The sequence below is a fragment of the Lemur catta genome, chromosome 1 (genome assembly GCF_020740605.2).
Source record: "Lemur catta isolate mLemCat1 chromosome 1, mLemCat1.pri, whole genome shotgun sequence".
NCBI classification, from domain to species: domain Eukaryota; kingdom Metazoa; phylum Chordata; class Mammalia; order Primates; family Lemuridae; genus Lemur; species Lemur catta.
This window is the reverse complement of record NC_059128.1, coordinates 24003293-24026773: the sequence shown is the minus strand read 5'-3', so window position 1 is coordinate 24026773 and position 23481 is coordinate 24003293. Positions and strand designations below refer to the sequence as shown.

General features: G+C 50.1%; 1 protein-coding gene across 2 annotated transcripts in view; it reads left to right on the top strand.

The window, feature by feature from the left end:
* Positions 1–23481, top strand: part of ESRRB (estrogen related receptor beta) — a 55092-nt gene that overhangs the window by 6385 nt on the left and 25226 nt on the right. For both annotated transcript variants that reach the window (XM_045563255.1, XM_045563245.1), the window contains exon 2: positions 10374–10490. In XM_045563255.1, coding sequence (XP_045419211.1) covers positions 10374–10490 — 117 coding nt within the window. The remainder of the gene's footprint in view (positions 1–10373; positions 10491–23481) is intronic.

The window sequence follows — 23481 nt, the reverse complement described above, 5'->3', positions numbered from 1 at the left end:
TAGAAAGTTCTCAGCATGTCTGGATACAGGGTGACTCCCACGGTGACACCCCCACCCCGGCTTTCCTCAAACTAAAGAAGTTTGCAAATGTAAAGGTTTAGGGATCTAGATAAAATGAATGTCTGCTTAGAATAATGTATTAATTTTACTTATACTTGCCTATTTTAAATCATATTATGTAAAATAGTATATTACTTTTTAAAAAACTGTTTTTCTACTCATTTTGTGAAGCAAGGCTTATCAGATTTTTCATATGAATCTTTGATACAAATGTCTTTGCCTTCCTTCTCTCAAGCCGCTTTTTGGGTCATTTAAGCAGTGTTTTACAGTGCACTGTTTTCGCTCTCATCATCGTTACTTGAGATTTCATGAGTATGTATGCGCTGCGATCCCCCAAATTTTATTTTAAGCCCTAGGTACACTTCCTAGACCATTAGGAGAGTCCTTTTCTATTTGTGCGGATTTACAATCATGATTTCCACAATGCATCAAGTACTATACTGCTTTTGACACTCAACATTTGTCATTGTGCGATTATATTCTTGGGAATAACTAAATTTGTGTTAAATTGCTCTAGTCCCTTTGTTATTGATTCACTCAGGTGGCTAGCAGTGATTATTGAGGTCTTAAGGCAATGTGTCCTCCCAAATGGTAGTCTGTGGTTCACTATAAAGTGATTGACTTAATAACGACTCTAATATGAGACCTTACAAAGACTCAAATCGTAAGCAACTTCCTGTTTCCTAAAGGACAACATTGGAGAAAACTCCTGCCTTACACCTGAGCTCGTGAAGCAGCTGTTCGGTTCTTTGGTGAATCTCTACTGAGCACCGACCGTTGTGCTGGGAGCTGGGCGTACAGCCCTGGCCCCACCCGACTGGGGCGTTCTAGGGGAAAGCAGCCCATGAATATGATAAGGAAAGCAGCACAGGACAGCCTGAGACAGGTGCTATGAAGGAGGAGAAGCAATGAGGACTCCAGGGAGTGACTGAGAGAGGGGGTTTAACTTAGACGGAGGATTAGGGAAGGCTGCGCTAATCAGATGACTTTCAAAGTAAGTTGAAGCCCATGAAAGAATCCCAGGACCAGCATTCTAGGCAGAGGACACAGTGAGCGTGTCCGGGTAGGAGGGCCAGTGTGGCTAGTGTGCGTGAGAGGAGGTGGGGGGGGAGGGGTGCGGCTGGAGAGGGTGGGCAAAGTCTTGGGGCCATGCTGAATGCTCCACTTGGGGTTCTTCTAGGTGGAGTGGAAACCATTGACTGACACGTGATATGTGGCTGTGCGGGGATCGCGGGGGGTAAAGCCAGTCTGCACCCCTCCCTGAGTTCCCAAGGCAGGTGGCCAACTTCACGCAGGTCACTCGGAGACCCTTTCAGCAAGTCCTGGATCTATGACTTAAGACGAGGAGGGGCAAGAGAGAAAGAGGCCTGGCACAGTGCTTCCCCTGTTCACCTGGGGCGCAGATGCAGGCTTGGAAGGGAGCTCCCCGAGGAGAGGGGCAGGGGGATAATTGATGGGTTATTCCGCCTTGGACCACCTCCAGGCCTTTTGTCCCGGAGAATGCAGCTGGCAGATCCCTGGAGATATGAGACAGTGGTGCAGAGACAAAACCCTGGAGTGGGCAGAACCCAAGAGCCGGGTGCTGGTCCCAGCCCAAGGACTTGCCAGCCCACTGACCTTGGGCAGGGACTTAGGTCCTCTGGCCTCAGTTTGCTCATTTATATAAAAAGAGCAAATTAATCCCACAAAACATTAGCTCTCTGCTGGGCACTGGGGGAATGACAGGAAGAGCAAATCACAATTCCTCTTTTTGGAGACACAGCCAAGATGCAAATCAGAATGTGGCCAGCGTGTGACTGAGACGACACAGTCCACAGGAGGTTCATGCTTTCTGGAGGGCAGGGAGGGCTTCCCAGAGGAAGGGACACTTATGCAGGAATGGAAGGTGACCGTGGCAGCAAGAACAAGCGCCCAGAGGAGCTGAGTGTGCTCTGCTCAGGAGAGCAGGGGATTCAGTGGCGGATGACAGGCTAAGGGACAGAAAGTAAGGAGTAATATTTAAGAATTTGGGGCTATTTAACCTGGCTCAGAATCTCACCTTTACAATTCCTTAGTTGTATCTCCTTGGGCAAGGGACAGTTTTTCTGAGCCTTCATTTCCTAATCAATAAAATGGGCCTAATAAGTAGTTCCTGCCCCTAGAGGGTTACAGAAGAAATTAAATGAGACTTGCATGTATGTAACTTGGTGCCTGGCATGTGCTACCCACGAAATAAGAAGGAATTGTTTTATTTATGCCTGGCAACAGGAAGCCATTGAAGGTTTTTGAGCTGGGAATTACTCAGATCTCCTTTTAGCAAGATAATCCCGGCAATGATAGGAATGGTAGTCTGGAAGCCGGAGGGCCCGGGGCAGGCCGAGCAGTCAGGAAGAGATTTCGTAACAGTCCAAGTAGGGGCATCCAAACCAAGACCAAGGCAGAAGGGTTCAAAGGAGAGGTTAGGCTTGAGGAGCTTTCAAAAGTGGATTCAGTATTAAAAGTATAGCACCTTTTGGGTCCAATGGACACTAAAGTATAGTAGACACTGAAGGGAGGGGGACTTGTAGATTTCTAATTTAGGCTACTAGGGAGATGGCACAGCTATCAGGGGGGAACAATCCCAGAAGGAAGAATTTTGTTGGTGGGGGCTGGAGGGGGGAGAAGGAGCATGAGACAAAGGATGAGGTTTTGGACATGTTGAGGGTGATCAGTTCACACAGACCCTGGAGAGTTGGAAATTGCAGCCCAGAACCCAGGAGTGGAATCTTGAGTGGGTTTTTGAGCCTAGTGAGATTTTCTAGGGCTGTGGTTCTCAAAGTGTGGCCCCCAGGCTGGCAGCAAGGGTGACACCTGGGAGCCTGTTAGAAATGCACGTGTCAGGCCCCGCCCCAGACATACGGGCTCTGAGACTCTGGCAGTGGGGCCCAGCAATCTGATTTAATTGGCTCTTCAGGTGAGCTTGATGCAAGCTCAAATGTGAGAACAGGTGTTCCAGAGAAAGCTCTTCAGAAGGAGAGGGAAGGCGGGCAGAGGAGGAGGGACCCTGGTGAGCAGAAGCCGCATAGAAGGAGCCGTGAAAGGAGACTGAGAAGTGTCATATTTCATCAGTTCTGACGCGTACATTTTCCCCATGTATTAACATCTCTGAATTGGGCTGCAAGTCACAGTTACCGTCAACCAGGTAATGGCCGTATGGTGGTTGTCACGGTCCTCACGTGCACATCACAACGTGCAAAGAGGGGCCAGTGGCCTGAGACAATGACGAACACTTTTTTAAGAAACAACATTGTCAACTCTCTTGTTAGTAGAGAGGATGATTCTGTGGAAAAACATGAAAATGATGTCTTTGATCAAAAATGATTCAAAGAGTCCGACTCTGAGAAGTTTTGGCACTGTCTTAACCAATTCATTTTTCTTGTATTTTCTCTTTCATGTATGTATAAGAATGCTATGGGATCAAATCTGTAAACAAATCTGAAAGAGCTTTTAATAAGAAAAAGTGAAAATGCTAGTGGTAAGGAAGCTCAGTTGTAAGTTGGCAGATTCTTTTTTTCCCTTTCTGGCGGTACATAAAATAATGGTGCGTCTTAGAGTTGATGAAATACACGTGGAAATGGCCAGGGATGTTGCAAGAGGCCCTGCAGAGAGAAGGGAGATGAAATCTAACAAATTTGCCCATTTTAAGAGGGTGGTGATGGATGTCTGGTGCTTTAGGGAGGACCAGGAAGGGACGGACCAGAGGAGACAATTGCATTTGGCAACTGGCAAGTCGCTGTTGTGGAATTCTAGGATTCTCTGGGTGGGGGTTCTTGTTTTCAATTCATTTGCATTCGTTATCCATTCAACAGATATTTATCAGGTGCCAGCCTCCTACTTGAGATGCAAAAATGAAAGATACAAGCAGCTCCATCCCCAGTAAGCACGCAGTTCAGAAGAAAGAACAACACATAAGATCCTGGTTAGGAAACAGTAAGCTAGTTACTTCAACTATGGGGGGATGGGAGGTGGGAAAGAGCATGTAGCCTACCTGGGACAGAAGGGAAGATGTCACCGAGAAGGCCATATGAGAGCTGAGGCTCCAGGGATGTGAAGTTCACCAGGAGGAGGAATTGAAGAGCTGCAGATCCAGGGAGGCGTGAGAGGCCGCAGGGCTCCCTGGGACCCATGAACTACTCACTGGGAGTTCAGGCTTGCTGGAGCCTGCAAACTGGGGGCTGCAGCTGGGGGAGATTAGGGTCAGATCATAAAGGGCCTGGTAGGCTTTGCCCTGGAGTACAGATTTCATTCTCTGTGAGGTGGGAAACAGTTGGAGAATTTCTTAAATTTACATTTTAAATTAATTTCTAACTCTTATCAAAATAATATGTGCATATAGCTTAAAGAGTATAATAGAAATATACATTTTATAATGAGAGATAACAGTTATTGGCTCTACCTAGTCTCTCTTCTTCCCAAACCAGAGTTAACCATTAAAAAAATCTTTCTGCTAGGCTGGGTGCAGTGGCTCACGCCTGTAATCCTAGCACTCTGGGAGGCCAAAGATAGCTTGAGGTCAGGAGTTTGAGACCAGCCTGAGCCCTGAGCAAGAGTGAGACCCCATCTCTACTAAAAATAGAAAATGTAGTCAGGTGTGGTGGTGCCCACCTGTAGTCCCAGCTACTTGAGAGGCTGAGACAGGAGGATTGCTTGAGCCCAGGAGTTTGAGGTTGGTGGGAGCTAGGCTGACGCTACGGTACTCTAGCCCGGGCAACAGAGTGAGATTCTGTCTTAGCGATTTTGACATTATTTCTTGACTTGACTTTCTGTTATGGAAGTTAGCTCCAATTACATAACTCATCCCAACACACACAATCTTTCAACTGCCTCAATATGGTTCTATCATAATTTTGGGTTAAATCTATTTGCCTGTTGCCAATTCCTTTTAACATGTCCTTGACTTTTCTCCTGGGTTGGAGTCCCTGTTTTCTGGATCCTACCTCTTCCTCTTTTTTGGTTCACTCCTTTTTGGGGGAGCACATGCTCCATGGGCTTGCTTGAAAGGTGCAAGGGAGGTAAAATTGTTGATACCTTATCTGAGGAAATGTCTTCATTCCTCCTTCAGCCCTCACCTGAGATTCGTATCTTGGATTAGTACAGAATTCTAGTTGGAAATAATTTCCCCCCAGAATTTGGACACCATTGCTGCTTTGTCTTCTAGCTCTGGTGCTGCTGTATCTTGAGTCTCCGGTGCCTGCCGCTTCTGAGGTTCTACAGCACAGATTGCTTATTTATTATCTGGGATCCCCTGCTTTAGCTCCCTAGGCTTCTGCTTCCTCCGCTCTCGGGACAGTTCCCACACCTGTGCTGCCAGGCAGTGGGCTCTTGGGAAGACATGTAGACAGGTGTGTTCAATGTGCCATGATAAATCAGAGCTCCACGGGGGGGATTGACCTGGGGCCGTTATCAACCTGCCTCCAGGGGGCAGAGTGGCGGGGGAGGGGAGACGGGGCTGCAGGGCACAGGCGGGGCCAGCAGTGGTGAGTGTGAGACCAGGAGTGTGGCAGAAGGAGGGAGGAGCTACGGAGGAAGTAGGAGGAAAAGGATCTTGGGAGCAGAGAGGGCAGAACCCAGGAGGCCCCTCAGTTTCTGACTTGGGTGCAGGTGGCCGGTCATCCCTGTGATGAGACAGGAAATAAAGTCAGAGGAACAGGCTGGGGGAGGACGGGTTCAGTTTGAGAAAAAGCGAGAAGCCGGGAGGACCTCCCTGTGGACACATCCGGCAGGCAATGGGTGTAAGGGCGCGAGGCACAGGCAGCGAGCTGGCTGTGCATCATTGCCAAGTGCACTATGGCGGCAGCCAGTGGGGTGAGTGACGTCGTCCATCTAGCGGGTGAGGAGGAGGAACAGGTGGAGACAGAGGACGCTGGGCAGCGCAGAGATGACAGGGAGGGCCTCTGTCCTCCAGGAGTGAGATAAATCAGGGAGTGGAACCAAGCGATTGCCAGCCCGGTCCTGTCACGCCAGCCATGCAGAACACTGGCCACTCAGCCCCTGACCTTAGTCGGCGGCCTCTGAGCCCACAAGTCCCCAAAAGCTGTTTGTCGAAGCTTCGCATCCCTGAGCCCGGGGCAGGACGGCCCACTCCCTGCAGCTGTTCGTGGACAGCTGATGGGGATGCCCTGGGATTTCCTCCTCCTAGGGCAGCCGGGATCAAAGAGAGCTGGTGGTGGCAATTACCCCTCCATCTTAGGGTCACATAGAAATCCCGGTCAGGTTTTGGGTGTGCCTGCCTCCTTCCCACAGGCACGAGCAGCATCCGCTCTGAGGTCTGGCTATGGGAGGCAGATCTTAGTGTTCTTAAATGTCAGCATGGGTGGCTGGCCTCAGGTCTGACACCTAGAGAAGACCTATCCTGGGGTCCTCTGCCTGCACCTACCCTGGCAGATCTGCCTGAATATAAACATAGGAATGGCAAGTGCATGCACTGCACTAAGTTCTTTACATGCATTCTGTCTCTGAATCTGTATAACTTCATGAGATGGGAACTGTACCCATTTTATAGATGAGGAAACTGAGGCTCAGAGAAGGTAGGAGACATGTTCAAAGTGGAATCTACATATGTCTAGACTGAACAGACTCCCGGGTTAGAACCCTGAATTTATGCTACCCACTGGCTATGTCCCTGTTATGTGAGAACTCAACCCCAAACCTGCCGCACCTCAGCTGGTTGGGGGGGTGTGCACGCATGTTTGCCACCAATGTCCTCTCCCTTCCTGAGCTCTCCTAGCCTCCCCTCGAGAGACCGCAGGGATTCTGATGAATTAATCTCATCACTTTATCCAGGAGGCACTTACAAAAATTACAAAGCAAGGCCAACCAGCCTGGCTTTTCTGGCAGCCAGCCGCTGTGGCCATAAAACAAATTGAAAGGAATAGAAATAAATAAATAAATAATTAGAACTCTCTCTGTCTCTCTCTCTCTTTCTCTTTCTCTCTAGCTGACTCTCATACACACACACAGTCCCCCAAAGGGTCGAGAACCGCACTGGAGACTTGCGGTTGGCGCTCAGTCCTCTCGTCCGGGGACAGCACCAGTACCAGGTCCACACACCCCCCTTAACCCCCTGTGGGCGGTCAGGCAACGGGCTGTGGTCCACCCTCCCGCAAAGGCTGGCAGGCTGGCTGTGCAGCTGAGAGCAGAGCACGGGGAAGAGGACAGAGTGCAGGGGGCGTCCCCAGGCAGCACGAGCTCCCTGCACGGCAGCTCAGGGCAGACTGGATGGAGTTGGCCACCTGGGTTCCAGTCCTCGCTCTCCCCCACCCTGGGCTCGGCTCACCTTTCTCATCTGTAAAATAGAGAGAAATATATTTGCCTCCATGGTGGCTGGGAAAATTAAAGCATCAATAGACATAAAGCAGCACAGTAGTTGCTCCATAACGAGCACTTGCCGGTGTTCACTCAGCGTGGGTCCAGCACCTACAGGGTCCCAGGCACTTGGACTGCAGAGCGGAGCCCGTCTAGGTGGGGGAGGCAGACAGGTACGACACAGGCAGTCATGGGGATGGCAGTGGACGGTCAGCACAGAGAAGGCGCATCTCCGCAGGGGGGACCTGGAGCAGTAGGCAGGCCAGGGCCGGAGGGAGCATGGTGGGCTTGTGCTCAGCTGCAGCAGCAAAGGCCTGGGAGCCTAGGAGATCAGGGAGTTCCAGGAACTGATAATTATGCAGAGTGACAGGGAGTGGAGGAAATCAGGACACTGAGGCTGGAGAGAGAGGGAGGGGTGGGGAAGGGTGGGGAAGGGTGGAGGCCAAGTTCTACCCAGCCTTCTAAGCCAAGATAAAGACTTGGATGCATTAGTTTACACATGTGTTTTCCTCTTTTCTGTTTTATCTTCTTAATTGTATCATGCTTATGAATATTGAATCTAGTTCCCAGGAAGCCACACAAGCTACAGTGCTCTAAGAAATGGTTAGAGACCGGGCGCGGTGGCTCACACCTGTAATCCTAGCACTCGGGGAGGCCGAGGCGGGAGGACCACTCGAGGTCAGGAGTTCGAGACCAGCCTGAGCCAGAGCAAGACCCCGTCTCAACTAAATATAGAAAGAAATTATATGGACAGCTAAAAATATATGTAGAAAAAATTAGCCGGGCATGGCAGCGCATGCCTGTAGTCCCAGCTACTCAGGAGGCTGAGGCAGGAGGATTGCTCGAGCCCAGGAGTTTGAGGTTGCTGTGAGCTAAGCTGATGCCACGCCACGGCACTCTAGCCCGGGCAACAGAGTGAGACTCTGCCTTAAAAAAAAAAAAGAAAGAAAAAGAAATGGTTAGAGTTAGATACAAGAGGGGGGCAGGGCACAGAATCTTCACCCCTTCCCCTTCTTATCACCTCCCATCCTCCAGCCCCCTCCCTGCAGGAGGTGGGACAGAGAGAAAGGTGGCACGTGGACTTGAGGGAGAGAGAGTAGCCTTCCCTCACCTGCAGATCTCCAGGGTGCTCTGGGGAAATCTGTTTCCTCGCCAGTAAAACTGGGGACAAGAATACTCATGAGCTGTCATGGGCACTCAGGACAATGAAGCTCACTGAGCGATTTTGCTACTTGGAAGCACTCTGTCAGTGGTGGAACATGGCTCATGCCCATCCCCAGAAAATGCAATAGGAAGTGGTTTCTGTATCCCACATGGGCAGGCTGTGGCACAGGGAAGCCCAAGGACAATGCCCCCCCCCGCCCCCCCCCGTCAATGGTCACCAGACTGCCTCCACTGCTGGGCTAGTGACAGGGGCCTTCCTTGGAGGACAGCACTTACAATCTCCCCAAGCTCTTTGTGAGATGCAAGGGTGGCTCTGTGTGGCATTGAGTAACTGGCTTCTGCTGCCCAAGTCTCAGTTTCTTAGTCTGTGAAATGGGGCAGTGACATACCTACCTCTGAGGGTCGTTGTGAGGACCAAGGGAGCTGATGCATATTATCCATACAGGAGGTGCACAATGCATCTCAGCTGTCATGGCTATAATGGGAATGGGGTGTGGTGTGCAGGATTCAGAGGACAGGTTGGCCTCGAACTTCTCCCTGAGCCCTCAGGAGGTGGCTATCTAGGGGAGGGGCAGGAACAAGAGATGTGTTCTAGATCAGAGATTCTGTTCTCTGAAAACCACGGGCTCAGCAGACCTCCCTGACTTTGGGACAGGAGTGGAAGAGACACAATGACAAAAGCACTGTGTCATGCTGGCTTTCATGTGTAGCTTTCAGTTGCCCTCTGCCCCTCCCCTCACCTTTCTTTCCACCACCAGGCACATGATAGGTGCTCAATGCGCATTTGTTAAATCAGTGTGGACAGGTCAGAGAACAGAGAGTAGAGAGGCAGCCACCGCCTCTCCCGACCAGACTGAAGCCTCCCAGGAAGAGGCCCTGAAAAGAGACAGTGGCCTCCCCAGAGCACAGGAAGTTCAGCTCAGTCTAAAGAAATGTATACATTTACACTGCACAGAAGCACTTGGAAAGCTCAGGTTTCCCATCTGTAAAATGGGGGTAGCATTAGTACCTTCTTCCTGGATTGCCCCTGGGAAGGACTGAGATGAGTCACTCGCCGCATTCCCCTCGCCTCTGTGCTGCTGAGAGTCCTGCCCTTGTGCAGCTGACAGCTCCCAGGAGCGTGGGGTCAGGTTCACGGTAGCCAGTATTATAACCCATTTAAGAAGCGACCTGGAAAATTAATCCCAAATTCCCTCTGCCCTATGAACTGTGTTTATAAAATGACCACCTCACGTTGAATAGAGCTTTACAAACGTTAAAGCAATGTTCCACACGTCCGTCCTTCGTTGTGTAGATATCTCACCGTTTTGCAGATGAGGACGTTTCAACGTGGTGAGAGGAAAGTGATTTCCTCCAGGTCAGCACGGCTGGGCGGCCGGAGCCTCCCAGTGGACATAGAATCCAGGCCTGATCCCTGTGGGCTCGGAGTTCCCAAGAGGCTTTTTCCACGTATTGGGGGGCCCAGGCTGAGGCCAGAGTGGTGGTGGTCTGAGCTGGTCTCTGGTCAGGGGGCGTTCCCCTCCTGGACTAAAATGCCGGCTCAGTGAGTTTTGATGTCCCAGCTGAGTGGAGTGGTGGCTTCAAAACAGTGGGGGACTATTCTTGGAGAGTGTTTCTCCCAGTGGCTGCCTGGCCCACCCAACTTTGGTGTGGAAGAGAGTGCGAAGCGTTCTGATAAGCGCCTCAGAGCACCTACTTTGAGAACCCTTCCCTGTGGGACCCCCCCGGGGGGGGGGGGCTGTGGGAGTGACAAATTAATCCCCATCCAGCCTTTCATCGGGCCGTGGGCCGTGGCGCCTGGCAACCCTCTCTGTGTCTGGTTGCAGGGAACATCGAGTACAGCTGCCCGGCCACCAACGAGTGCGAGATCACCAAGCGGAGGCGCAAGTCCTGCCAGGCCTGTCGCTTCATGAAATGCCTCAAAGTGGGGATGCTGAAGGAAGGTAAGAGGCTCCTCTCACTGGGCGGTTTCAGGGCCCTGTGAGATACCCCCAGGCCGTGGACCTTCCCCAGGGCGACGCACGTGCACTGTGCCCCAAGGTAGGCCCACCCAGGGGCCGTCTCCCCCCACACCCTGCCGGCCGGCTGCCCGCCGCAGCGCTGCTTTAGGGAGGCGGGAGTTGGAAGTTCTGCAGTGAGGGTCCTCTGGGGACTCCTGGCCCCACCTGGACCCTAGACAGTTGGGCGCTCTGGGAAGGCCCTCCTTTGGGGGCAGGCCCCCTCTCCACCCTGGGAGGGGCAGGCCTTGAGGCTTTGAGGTTGAAAAGAGCAGAGACGTTAAGGCCGAGGATGATAAATCATGTTCCCTTCACCTGCGAAGAACAGCCTTTGCTGTCCAGCAGGGGACAGGACGTGGCTCTGGCCTTCTCTGCACCCTCTCTCGTCCTCTCTTCCCTCTCCTTTCTCCCCCGTGGCCTCTGTCTCCAGAGCCACACAGTCTGGCATGGCAGCCACAAGCTGCATGTGGCTCCTGAGTGCCGGTCCCAGCTGAGATGTGCTCTGAGTGTGACAGACACGCCAGGTTCAGAGGACTTCACAGGACCATGAAAAGCAGTATAAAATATGGTAGTGATCATCTCTATCACTGGATTGCATACAGAAACGATAATATTCTGGATATGTCGGGTTAAAGAAAACTTTGTGAAATTAACATCACATGTTGCCTTTTACCTTCTTTAATATGGCTCCTAGAAAACTGAAAATGACACATGGATAGCTGCTCTGGGTCTCCTCCTGCCTCACTTTCCTGGCTGATCTGCTCAGTTTGAGGAACCCCGTTCAGTACCATTTGGAGGGTGGGTCATGTGTGTGTGTGTCCCTCCCTTCTCCAGTTTCCAGGGAAGCCAGTGGAAATTCTTACAGATCAGCTTTTAAGCTTCTGGGCCTGGGATCCTTCTAGAAGTGGGAGGAGGCAGGAAAAGAGTTGTGCAGGGTGATCAGGAGGGACCCCAGGGAACAGGGAGGGGCAGGCCTGGGATGCAGACCGCACCAGGAGGGGGAAGTCTGGGGAGCCCAGCCTTGGGAGCCCAGGGTCACCCCTCCCAGCCCTCTCCCAGTGCCCTCTCGGGAGGGGTGCAAATTTGTGATGCTTTGTCAGTACAACAACTTGGACCTGGCGTGCCGTGGAAATTGGAGCTCCCACTTCCATTTTCTGTTCCGAGTACCCGCAACTCACCTCAGCTCAGCTCAGCGTCTGTCCCCGTCTCCCCTGAGGCCTGCTTGTGTCTACGTAGCGCTTTGGCCTTTCTCATTTCTCATTGATCACTTCATTTAACCCCTTTGCGATGGAGAAGACCCCTCAGCTGTTAGACGTAGGTCAGCTGCTTCGCTGGGGTCTCAGCTGAAGAAGGAGCCCTCCTTCCAGGTTAAGAATGGGCTGTCCTGGACCTGCCGAGAGACTGTCTGTGGGCTTCGGTTTTGGTTCCTTTTGACTGCACAGTTTTGGTCTTGCCCCTGCGTGCACCAGGCTCTTCCTGCTGCTTCAGAGCCTCCTGGTGTTCACATGGGGGAAACTGAGGCAAGAGGCCCATAGAAGCCTGCCTTAGCGCCGGCCTCTTGACTTCCCTCTCCACGTGGTTGTGGGAACCTGAGGGTTTCTAGCCTTGGAGAGACTCATTCCTAAGTCGCAGAGATGGAGCTGCCACTTTCTTCTGGGTGTGAGGACACCAGGTCAGAGGGGGTACGGCTGTCCAGCGACCCTCCTGGTTGGGGTGTGTAGCCTCTCTCTGCTTACCATATGGCATCCGTGGAACTTAGAGCAACAGGAAGCTTCTCATTGTTATCAGCATACCCCAGAATCTTAAGGGTGACAGAACTGAGCGCTGCAGGGGTTGGGGTGAGATGAGGCTCCCACCCTCAGTCACCCTCTCGTTTGAGGGGAGCTGGGCCCAGGGCATGCAGCCTCCTTGGTCCGTGCTGGGTCACCCCCAGGGCATAGGTCAAGGGTGGGGGTGTGGAGAGGGGACCACCGCTCGATCCCTGAACCGTCTTGCAGTGCTGAGCAGAGCCTCTTTAGGGCCACCCAGTGCTGGGAATAGTGGAGGTACTTTCTAGTGGCCCCCCAGGAAGGGGTGGTGGTGAGGGGGATGCACTGATGGCAGGGCAGGGGTGGCCAAGTGCCCAGTTGATGGGCTGCAGCGGCTGTCACATCCAGCCCGGCACTTGTAAGAGAAGCAAGATGGACTCTGTGTGTCCCAGGATGACGGTGTGGGGGGTGCTGGGAGGACGTGGCCCAAGACCTGTGCTGCCTTCAGTGGGGAGGACTTGCCGGGTGAGGCCCGTGGTGACATTCCCCCATGCTGTAAATAGCCCTGTGGTGGACGGCCTGTACCCCGGGAGGCAGCTGGGGCGTCCCAGGCTGCTGGCGGGATCTGGGCAGACACCTGAGCCCAAAATGCCCCCTTACGGAGCTCTGCCTGAACGAGGAAGACACACTCACCAGGACACTCCCTCCCCCACTCCCCATCGGTGCTGGCAGGTCTAAATCCAGAGGGGAAAGATGACACAAAGGCTCCCAAGTGTGGACAAAGCAGAGAGCCTCCTTCAGTTTCTGCCCCCCTCAGAGCCCTGGTGAGATCCTGGGATCTGAAGCTCCGTGGGGACCGGCCCCCTGAGGAGGAACGTGCCTCATTCAGGAGCCTGGCTCCCTGCCAGGCGGGGGCTCTTGGCAGCTGCCCCGCTCCCGCTTTTGTTCAGTGTCCCTCCTGGCTCTGCATGCAGGGCCCAGGCCCCCCTCTGTCTTCCTCAGACTCTAACTTGACTCTGAAAGACAGACCTCACCCCTCCCCGGAGCTTCTCCCCTGCTTTAGGTCCCACGGTGGCCTCTGGCATTGGGGGGTGTTGGGGGGCCAGGGGCATGGGCCCTGAGTCTTTCAGGAGGGAGAAGGCTGGGGAGGGAGATGGCGAATGCCTCTGCCCTGTCCCTGCCACCACCCACACATCAGAACTCTGCTTCCCCTCTTCCTCTCAGCAGCTCTCCTTTCCTAAGTGAAACTGTCATGGTTTGAGGGACCAGCAACTGCCAGGGAAGAGGTCAGACCTGGGGCTTCCTCTGGCCCACCCCATCCCGTGAGGCCGCAGTGGCTCAGGGATCCCAGGTGGGGAGACTTCTCACGTGGTCAGTCCCAAGCTGTGTCGCTTCCCTGTACCTTCCTCCCGTGCTATCCTGGGACCAGAGCCCACGGTGGACCGCAGGAGATGTCCAGGGGTCTGTTTTGCTTTAAGCAAATCTATTATCTGAAAACCTGTATTTTCAGGGAAAAAAGTAATTATTCTCTGTTAAAAATTGAATACAGAATCGGAACTGGGCGAGGAGTTGGCAACCCGCATTCTAGTCCTGGCTGTCCAGTTATCTCCCACTTGCATCATTGCTTCACCTGCAGAGCAGGGGTGTTGTGATACCGGTTCTCCATCACCAGGTCAAGGTGGGGACCAGAGGGGACAAATCCTTGGCAAAATCCCCCATGGGGTGACAGAGATATCAGCACCCTGGGTGCATTAAAATACTGTAGTGTTTTGTTCAAAATTGGTCTCGTTTACACTCAACTTTTCAGCATCCTGCCCCTTGCGTTTGGTATGGCAAGCTGGTGTCCAGCCGCCCTGATTTTCTTCCTGGATTTGCTGCTGGGAATCGTAGAGGGTGACACGGTCTTGGGCTGGCTCCCTCTCTGGGTTCTAGGATCAGGATGAGGCAGGCCTCCCCGCCTAGCTGGGCTGTGGACTAACTCAGCCCCTCATCCAGGAGAACCCTGGAAAGCCATTGGTTGCATTTCGTGAGATGCTCCCCACGTCTACAGTACAGCTCCGGGATTTCAGCTCATCCCTGCAAACTTCACTTTCTCCTCACCTCGCTTCACCTCCCTCAAGCCGGCGGCCTCCCAGGTCCGCTCCGTTTCCTCCCCATCAGCCCCTGCCTGCCTTTCCCAAGTGTTTTCTAAAAGATATTTGATTTCAGTGAAAGCTGGGCTGACATCCATGCAATATGCTCCCACTCTCGCTTTGTGCTTGTTGGGGAGGTGGAGGGCTCCTCCGGGGATTCTGGGTAATTGGGTTAGTGGCCAGCTCATGTCAGGAAATTAAAAGGAGGCCCTGATCAGGTTCCCGCTGCATGGGGTTTAATGGCTTTGGATTTATAGAGTATTCTGCCTCTAGCCCATGCCAGAAATACCACTTTTCTGGCCCTGTGAATGAAGAAAGAGAATGAGAGATGGCTTGCCTTTAAAAATTCTTTTTCTTTTCCAAAATATATTAGTGTGTTGGAAAAAGAAAAAAAGCGGCTCTCAATTACTTCAGAGAATAGTACTGAACTACAACCTGAGCACTCCAGTGTGTTAGTAGCCCTCCCAAACCACTTTCCATTCTACACAGGCCCTCCCCGCACCACACACACACACACACACACACACACACACACACACACACCTGACAGCTCACAAGATCCTCTTGTGTGCCCTAAGGCTCTGGGCCACTCAGCCACAGTGGCCTCTGGTTGGGAAGTGTTGATTGAAAGAAGACGTAGGTGATGTTGTCTGTGCCGAACTGTTATTACTGCCCACAGGGAGCTGTCGGTGTTCCCACGCATTGGATAACAGGGTCAGTGGTCATGTAGACCCCACAGAACCTCAGCTTCGCCACTTGTCAGTTCCTTGGGCAAGGTACTTAAGCCTCTGGAAGCCTCCCTTTCCTCCTCTGTAAAATGGGAGTGATAATAGTGCCCTTGTCACCTGCTCCCGGTCTTCAGGGAAAGCCCGTAGAGTTATACCATGAAGGCTGATGTTGATTGTGGGTTTGAGATAGATATTCCTCATCACATTATAAAAATGATTTTCTTCTGGGATCCAGAAGGCAGCTTGGAGTCTCCCATAGCCTCTCCTCCCACTCCGGCTGGTGATCTTGCTTCACATTTCCTTGAGAAAATAGAAGTCAAGTGGGGCATTTCTTACCCTCCTACTATTGAATCCAAACCTACCAGTTTGTGTCTATGTCTTCTGCCTTCTTCCTATCAGCACAGATGTTTTCACTCCTAACAAAAGCCAGTCCCCCTCCTGTGCTCTGAATCGCTCTCCTGTCTGATAAAGACTTTACTCTGATATTAGTAGCATCTTCTCTGCTTCCAGCATCATGACATTCTTCCTCACCACTGGATCATTTTCATCAGCATCCAGACATTATGAAAACAAAGTTAATTTTAAAACCCACAACTGTATTTTGTCCCTTCGTCTCCATCCAGATGTTGCTACTTTATCTCGTTCCCTTTCTCAACAAAGCTTCCCAGTGGAGCTGACAGCACTTGCTGTATTTACTTCCTTAAACCCCATTCACTCTGTCAAGAAAACTTTTTAAAAAAGTAGACATTGAATAGATCCAGGGAAATATATTTATAGTATATTAGGTAGGGTGAGGCTAAGCTTCTGTAACAAAGAGACTCCCTTTCCCCTCTCAAAAGAAAAAAAAAAAGAAAAAACACAAAGTGACTTACAAAAAAACAAACAAAACCACAAACAACCCAGAAACTTAAGCAGGATAGCAGTTTAGTTCTCTCTCATTTCTCATGTAACACTCTAAAGGTTACAGATGGTCGATCCAGGACTGGTTGGCAGCCCTGCCATCCTCAGCATGTGGCTCTCACTTGTGGACCCTCAATTCTTTCCATCTCAGACATCCCCCAGGAGAAGTCTATGCCAGGTGATGTGAAGGGCAGGACCCAAAGTAGCACACCTGTGTTCTTCCATTCACAGCCCATTGGTGGAACCCAGTCACATGGCCACACCTCTCTGCAAGGGAGTCTGGGAATTGTAGCTGTTACCAGGGATACCACGTACCCTGCTAAAACTCAGTGGGTATGGAAGAAGGGAATAACATATTTTTGAGGACAGCCCTTGTTGTTTGTCATAAACGTATGCCAAGCATGAAAAATACTGACAACTTCCACCCAGGATGAGACAAAATTGACCTTACCTTGGAAGTTCCTCCTGCACTTTTCCTTGTTTTCATTCCCTCTTCTCTGCCTCAGCAGCAACCACTATCCTGGATTTCACTTTGTTTTTCCTTTGCTTTTTTTTATGGTTTTACCATTTATTTGTATCTCTGATGATATCCTGCTTTTTACTTTTAGAAGAAATTATATATTTTTCTGCTTCTTGATTTTTTTTTTTGGTCAATACTTCCGAGATGCATGCTTCTTGTTGCATGGTGCTGTAATTAATTCCTTTTCATTTCTGTCTAGCAGAAGTCAGACTGTAAATGTTTCAGGCTTTGTGGGCTTATATGGTCTCCCTTATAAGTACTCAACTCTGCTGTTGTAGCAACACACACAATACATAACGAACAAACGGGCTGTGCTCTGATGAAACAGGCAGAGGGCTGGATTTGGCTCACAGACCACAGTTGGACAACTGCTGTACACTGACATCGCGTGAGTTTAGGAGAGCTTGCTTATCCTGTCTACTGTGGATAGGCACTGGGGCTTCTGGGTTTTATTACGTATGCTGTGCATGTTTTGCTGGTTGCACGTGTGTAAGGCCTTAGGGGTCTGGGAGTGGAAGCACCAGGTCTACGGCATCTTCAGCCTTATCAGATGGTTGCTCTGTATTCTCACCAATGCTTCTAATTTTTGCTAGTTGTGTATAAAGTGGTATCTTCTGATTGCTTTAATATGTATTTTCTTGACTGATATAAGCATATTTCATGTATTTAGCTATTTAGGATTCTTTTTCTGAGATGAGGTGTTGTCCAAGTCTTTTTCCTATTATTTATTTATCTTTAGAGATGGGGCTTCCGCTCTGTCACCCAAACTGGAGTGCAGTGGCATGATCTTAGCTCACTATAGCGTCAAACTCCTGGGCTCAAGCAATCCTCCTGCCTCAGCCTCCTGAGTAGTTGGGAAAGCAGGTGTCTACCACCACACCTGGCTAATTTTTGTTTTTAATGTTTTTTAGAGATGGGGTCTTGCTGTGTTGCTCAGGCTGGTCTCAAAGTCTTGGCCTCAAGTGATCCTCTGGCCTGAGCCTCCCAAGTCACTGGGATTATAGGCATGAGCCACCACACCTGGCTATTTTTCTACCTTATTTTTTCTACTGGTTGTAGAAATTCTTTATATATTCTGACATATTATACATTATATATTAGTCATTTTCAATTGTTAGTATTATAAAAATCTCCCTATTTTTAGCCTCTTTCTCTTTATGGAATCTTTTTAATGAACAGAAGTTAGTGATTCTAATAAATTGAATTATTAATTTTTTCCTTTATGGTTGTGCTTTTATGTCATTTAAAAAATATTTTCCAAATCTGCTATTGTAAAGATGTTTGCTAATCTGCCTCACATGTGTAGGTCCTTAATCCTCCTGAAGTTGAGTTTGAGTTTGAGTTTGAGCTGGTCATCTCCCAGCCTGCTCCAGTCGGACTTCACTGCTGACCACACCCCTGCGACTGTGCCCCCCACAGCCTCTGAGTTGCCAAACCTGATACTTCTCTGTCTCCTGCTCATGCTGCCTCTCAGCAATGCTCCAGGCAGCCAGCCAGTCCATCTGTGCCCTTTGCTCTTGGTTCCTCTGACGCCATGCTTGCCCAGCTTTCTCCTCACCTCTCCCACCATGCTTTGTGGTTTTCTTTGTGAACTCTGCCTCTTCCTAATCTTTACATTTTGGAGTTATTCAGGTTTTGGAGCCAGGCCCTCTTTTCCACCTACACCCTACAGGTGATTTCTTCTAGATCAAAGACTAGATGCAGATGACTCTCAATCTTAGACACCTGTGGCCCAACCCCTTCCCTAGATAGTTTAGACTTCAATATCTAACCACACAACTGGCATCTCCACTTGGGTCCCTGATGAGATATCACAGATTAAACATGTCTAGAGAGGAACTCTGGGCTTGGGCCACCATGTCCAGTCTTCCCCATCTCAGGAGTGGTGCAGCTATTCACCTGCTGCTCAAGAGAAACCTGTTGTCAAAATTGCAAAGTTGGGTTTCAGCCTAGGCATGGTTCTTGTTGCACAAAGATACAATTATTGAGACAATGAGGCTGGCCAAGGAAGAAAGGGATTCTTTAATAGGACAGACATTTGTTGGGAGGACAGGAGAAGGTGTGTCAGTCTCAAATCCATCCCTCTAACTGACGGAGATCATGGGCTTTTAAAGGAGGGGGCCACGTGCCTTGGGGCAGGTGTAACCAATGAGGGGCTACTGGCACTAGGGGCAGGTTGTGGGAGACGCTGAGTCATCAGGAGGTCTGCCCAGGGGACTTCAGAATCTCAGCTCCTTTGTCTTGTAGAAAATCCACCATTTCTGGGAAACAACTCAAAAGGTCAAGTACTAATAGTTAAGGGAAAGGATTATATAGGGGTCATTTAAATTTGTTCAACAGGGGGCCAGTTACAAACCTACAAGTCAGCCTAGCCTCCTCTTTGGTCAATGTCCAAAATGCATTTCAGTTTCTCCTACTTTTCTTCATCTCCATGTTCGTGACAGTGGTCTAAGGAAGCACCATCTTTCTGCTGGACCATCGCAACAGTTTCCTAACTGGCTCTTGATTCTGCTCTTGGTCCTATTTAATCTGATCCCCATAGCAGCCAGAGTATTTTTAAAGCACTTTTAAGATTCTGTCATTTTGCTTTAGATCATTCAGTGGCTGTCCATTGTACTTAGAATAAAACCCAAATGCTTTACCTTGGTCTTCAAGACCCTGCTCTAGTTGCTCCCACCTCTTCACTGTCTTCTCATACCATCCCTCTCCTGTCTCCTCACGCCAGCCTCACCAGCTTACTGTGGATCCTCAAGCATGACAAACTCTTTCCCACTTTAGGACTTTCAGGTCCTTCCCTCTGCCTGGAATGCTGTCCCCAGGGCCGACCCCTCTCATCCTTCCCGCCTCAAGTTAAATGTCATCTTCTCAGAAAGGCTGCCTTCCCAGTCTGTTACTTGCTATCACGTCGCCTTGTTTACTTCATCCAGCTCCTCTCTGCCTGCAATTGTTTGTTTGCATACTTGTTTACGCTGGCCATCTCTAACACAGTTCAGGCTCCAGGATGGCAAATTGCCTTTGGTTGGACTGTCAGCTCCAGGGTGGGTAAGTGGCTGCCTGGAGAGCATGATTAAAAGGCTTTTTAGGCAGTGCCTGGGATCAGTGGGCAGGAGTGCCGTGATTGATTAGCAATGCCTGCCACAGACTAGGAAATGGAAGACAGTGGCACAGGTGACAGGTATTTGCCATGCCTGATCTGGTCAACCAAGTTTAAGTGATTTGACCAAAGCCACACAGCTAATAAATAGCAGAGCTGGGTGGAATCTAGTCTCCTTTGTTATGCAGAAATTCCTCCTAAGAAGCCCATTCCAACCTCAACGTAGACTCCTTGGCCAGTAGCAAAGTGCATAGCCCCTTCCTCAAGTGGGAAGAGAGAGGAAGGGAAAGGAAAGGGAAGCTTCTCCCTGTCGGTGTACAGTTTTGGAGACTTCCTGGCAGTTGGGAATCAGAACGCAGGGATAGCACAGGCTTGTCGAGTTGTCCGTGGGGACGTGGTGCCGTGGTGAGAAGGGTGCAGAGGAGAGCAGCAGGAGAGTGGACCCTTCTCGAATAGGCAGAATGCTGGGGCTCATCTCTTGCTGCCGCTTATCCACCACAGCACCCAGAGCCCACAGGGAAGCTGGCAGAAGCCCTGGAATATTAGGTGGCATGTGGGTTTGTTTACCTAAAAGGCTATCTCTTGTGGCTTTTAGGGAGTGAGGTGGGAGGCACTCTTTGCCATTATGATATGTCCCCAGGGTGAGAGGCCCAAACTAGCCATTGTGTCTGAGGCAGTAAGGCAAGTTTACCTGTCATCCAGAATGCCCCGCAGGACAGGTGGCTAAAGGAAGTCCAGTGTACGCAGGGGATGTGGCCAAGAGTTCATGGCATCACACAGGGATGGCACTCCTGTTGGTGTGGCCCCACATGATTTCTGGGCCCTCAGGAGCTCATGGTACCCCCCATCACCTTTTGGGTGGTTTTCTCCTCCTTCTGGGGATGGATCAGCTATAGTTTGGTGGAACTTACAGACAGAGGGCCAACCCCCAATTTCCCTGGGAAGAATGCTGGTCAGATAAAAGTACTGGATAAAGTAGGTTCAGCACAGTGCTCCCCAGACCTGGCATGGACTCAGGATTACTAGAGGAGCTTTGAAAAAAATATCCATTCGTGGATATCTCCCCAGACCTACTGACTCGGAACCTCTAAGAGGTGGGTTCTCAAAGTCTGTGCTGTTCAAAGACTTTCCAGGACATTCTGATGATTATATAGGACTGGTGGTTGCAAGTTCAGGGCAAAGGAGATAGGACTCGGTGATCTATAAATCAAGATTCAGACCCACCCTCTGACATGTCCTGGCTGCAGGACCCTGAGCAAGTCACATGACCTTTCTGAGCCTCAGATTTCACATGGGACCAATAATAATCGTGTATTCTCGCTCCTCAACATTGTGATGCAGCTCAAGTGAGATATGGTATGAAATAGCTTTGTAAACTGTGAAGCACTGCACACGTGTGAACCTGCTCGTATCATTATTACACCATGGATGTTGAATTTGGTGGTGGTGATGGGGCGGGGGGGTCTGGATAAGGGGAAGAGAAAGGTCTTGGCCATGACAGTCTTGCAGTGCCAGCAGGGATCCTGACCTTAGACCTGGACAGTGGCTTGCAGAAGGAGGACCCTGGCTCAGAAGCCTTTCCCGCTCCTGCCCTGTCTGAACCTTTCTTGTGGGAAGAGAAATGTGCCAGGGGGAAGTGCCTGGGACAGGCTCAGGGCCAGGTGCAGGGCTGGGCTTTGCAGACCTTTAGCTGGTTATTTTTAGTGTCTGGGTACAACAGAAAGGAGCTTAAGCTGCCCCCCCCTCCCCCCACTGCTGCTGGCCCTGCACGCTCGGCTATTTTTACTCCTGAAAGACTGGGATCTCGTCCAGCTTAGGGAGGTAGGACGAGAAGAAAGGAGGGAGGTGGAGGGAAGCAGGAATTATTTTACTTCCATTAAGAAAAAAGTCAGAAGCCTGATCTTATCAAGTCGGCAAATGGGCATCTGATCTGGACGTGGCAGCTTCGGGCTCTGGACGCCCTGTAGCGTCTGCAGTGGATGGGAGAGGCCAGCAGATGGGGCATGGCCTGGAGGGGCTTGGGGAGCCCAGCTCCTTTGCTCGCAGGGCGGGCATCTGTCCCAGAGCAGCCCTGAAGCTTCTTTGCCGTTTCCTGTGCCCTCAGCTGGGAAGTGGGATTGGCCGCTGCAGGCACCAGGGCACCAGTGTAGAGATAAGGTTGGGGGTGGGGTGGGAGCTGTGTGACCTCAGCCAAGGGCAGGACCTCTGTCCTCAGGTTGGACAGAGGCAGCCATCAGCCCTGCTGGCGTATTTGAGACAGCGCAGGTGTTGGGGCTGTGTGCCCCTGAGCACAGTATTTAACCTCTCTGAACCTTAGTTTCTTGAGGGGTTTTTGTTTAACACACTGAGCCGTGGCAGTGACAACTATGTGGATGTATTTCCCTTTCTTCCCACGAGGAAATCAGTTTGGGCCAGACTCTACCACCTTCAATAGGCAGATGAAAGGCAAGAAGTTACTATTGAGTGCCTACTGTGTACCAAGCGCTCTGCTACGTGTTTCAACATTAATTCCACCAACCTGAAAACTGTTAAGGATTTAAAAATTTTTTAACAGTTTTATTGAGATAGAGTTCACCATTTAAAGTGTACAGTTTTATGGGTTTTGATACATTACATTATTTTTTTAATTGTGGCAAAATATATATCACATAAAATTTGCCTTTTTAAAAGCCATTTTAAGTGTACAATTCAGTGGTATTAAGTACATTCACAATGTTATCCAACCATCATCACTATCTATTTTCAAAACTTTTTTATCATCCCAAAGAGAAACTCTATGCCTGTTAAACAATAGCTCCCAATCCTCCTCCCTCAGCCCCGGCAACCTCCGATCTACTTTCTGTCTCTATGAATTTGACTACTCTAGATAGCTCATAAAAGTGGAATCACACAATATTTGTGTCTAGTTTATTTCACTTAGCATAGTGTTCTTTTTTTTTTAAGGCAAGCATGAAAATGAGGTTTATTGAGGAGAGAAAGATAGGATTATAGCGCAAGAGCAAGATATAGGCTTATAATGCGTGATACATACGCCACAGATGACGACCGGACCCATTGTCGCAGCAAAGGGAGAGCAAAGAAAGGGCAAAAAAAGTAGCGTAGTGTTCTTAAGGTTCATCCATGTTGTTGCATGTATCAGAACTTTATTCCTTTTTTTGACTGCATAATGTTCCATTGTTTGTATGTACCACATATGTTTATCCTTCATCTATTGATGGACACTGGGTTGTTTCCACCTTCTGGCTATTATGAATAATGCCGCAGTGAACACTGGCAGACAAGTGTTCATGTCTGTTCAAATTCCTGTTTTCAGCTTTTGGGGATATATACCTAGGAGTGGAATTGCTGGATCATATGGTAATTCTGTTTCACTTTTTGAGGAACCCTCAAACTGTGTTCCACAATAGCTACACCATTTTACTTTTCCACCAGTATTTTTAAAAAGTTTTTTTTTAATTTTTTTTTTTTTTTTGAGACAGAGTCTCACTCTGTTGCCTGGGCTAGAGTGCCGTGGTGTCAGCCTAGCTCACAGCAACCTCAAACTCCTGGGCTCAAGCGATCCTTCTGCCTCAGCCTCCTGAGTAGCTGGGACTACAGGCATGCGCCACAATGCCTGGCTATTTTTTTCTATATATTTTTAATTGTCCAGCTAATTTCTTTCTATTTTTTTGGTAGAGACGGGGTCTCTCTCTTGCTCAGGCTGGTCTGGAACTCCTGAGCTCAAAGGATCCACCTGCCTCAGCCTCCCAGAGTGCTAGGATTACAGGCGTGAGCCACCGCGCCCGGCCTTTAAAAAGTTTTTAATTAAACTTTTT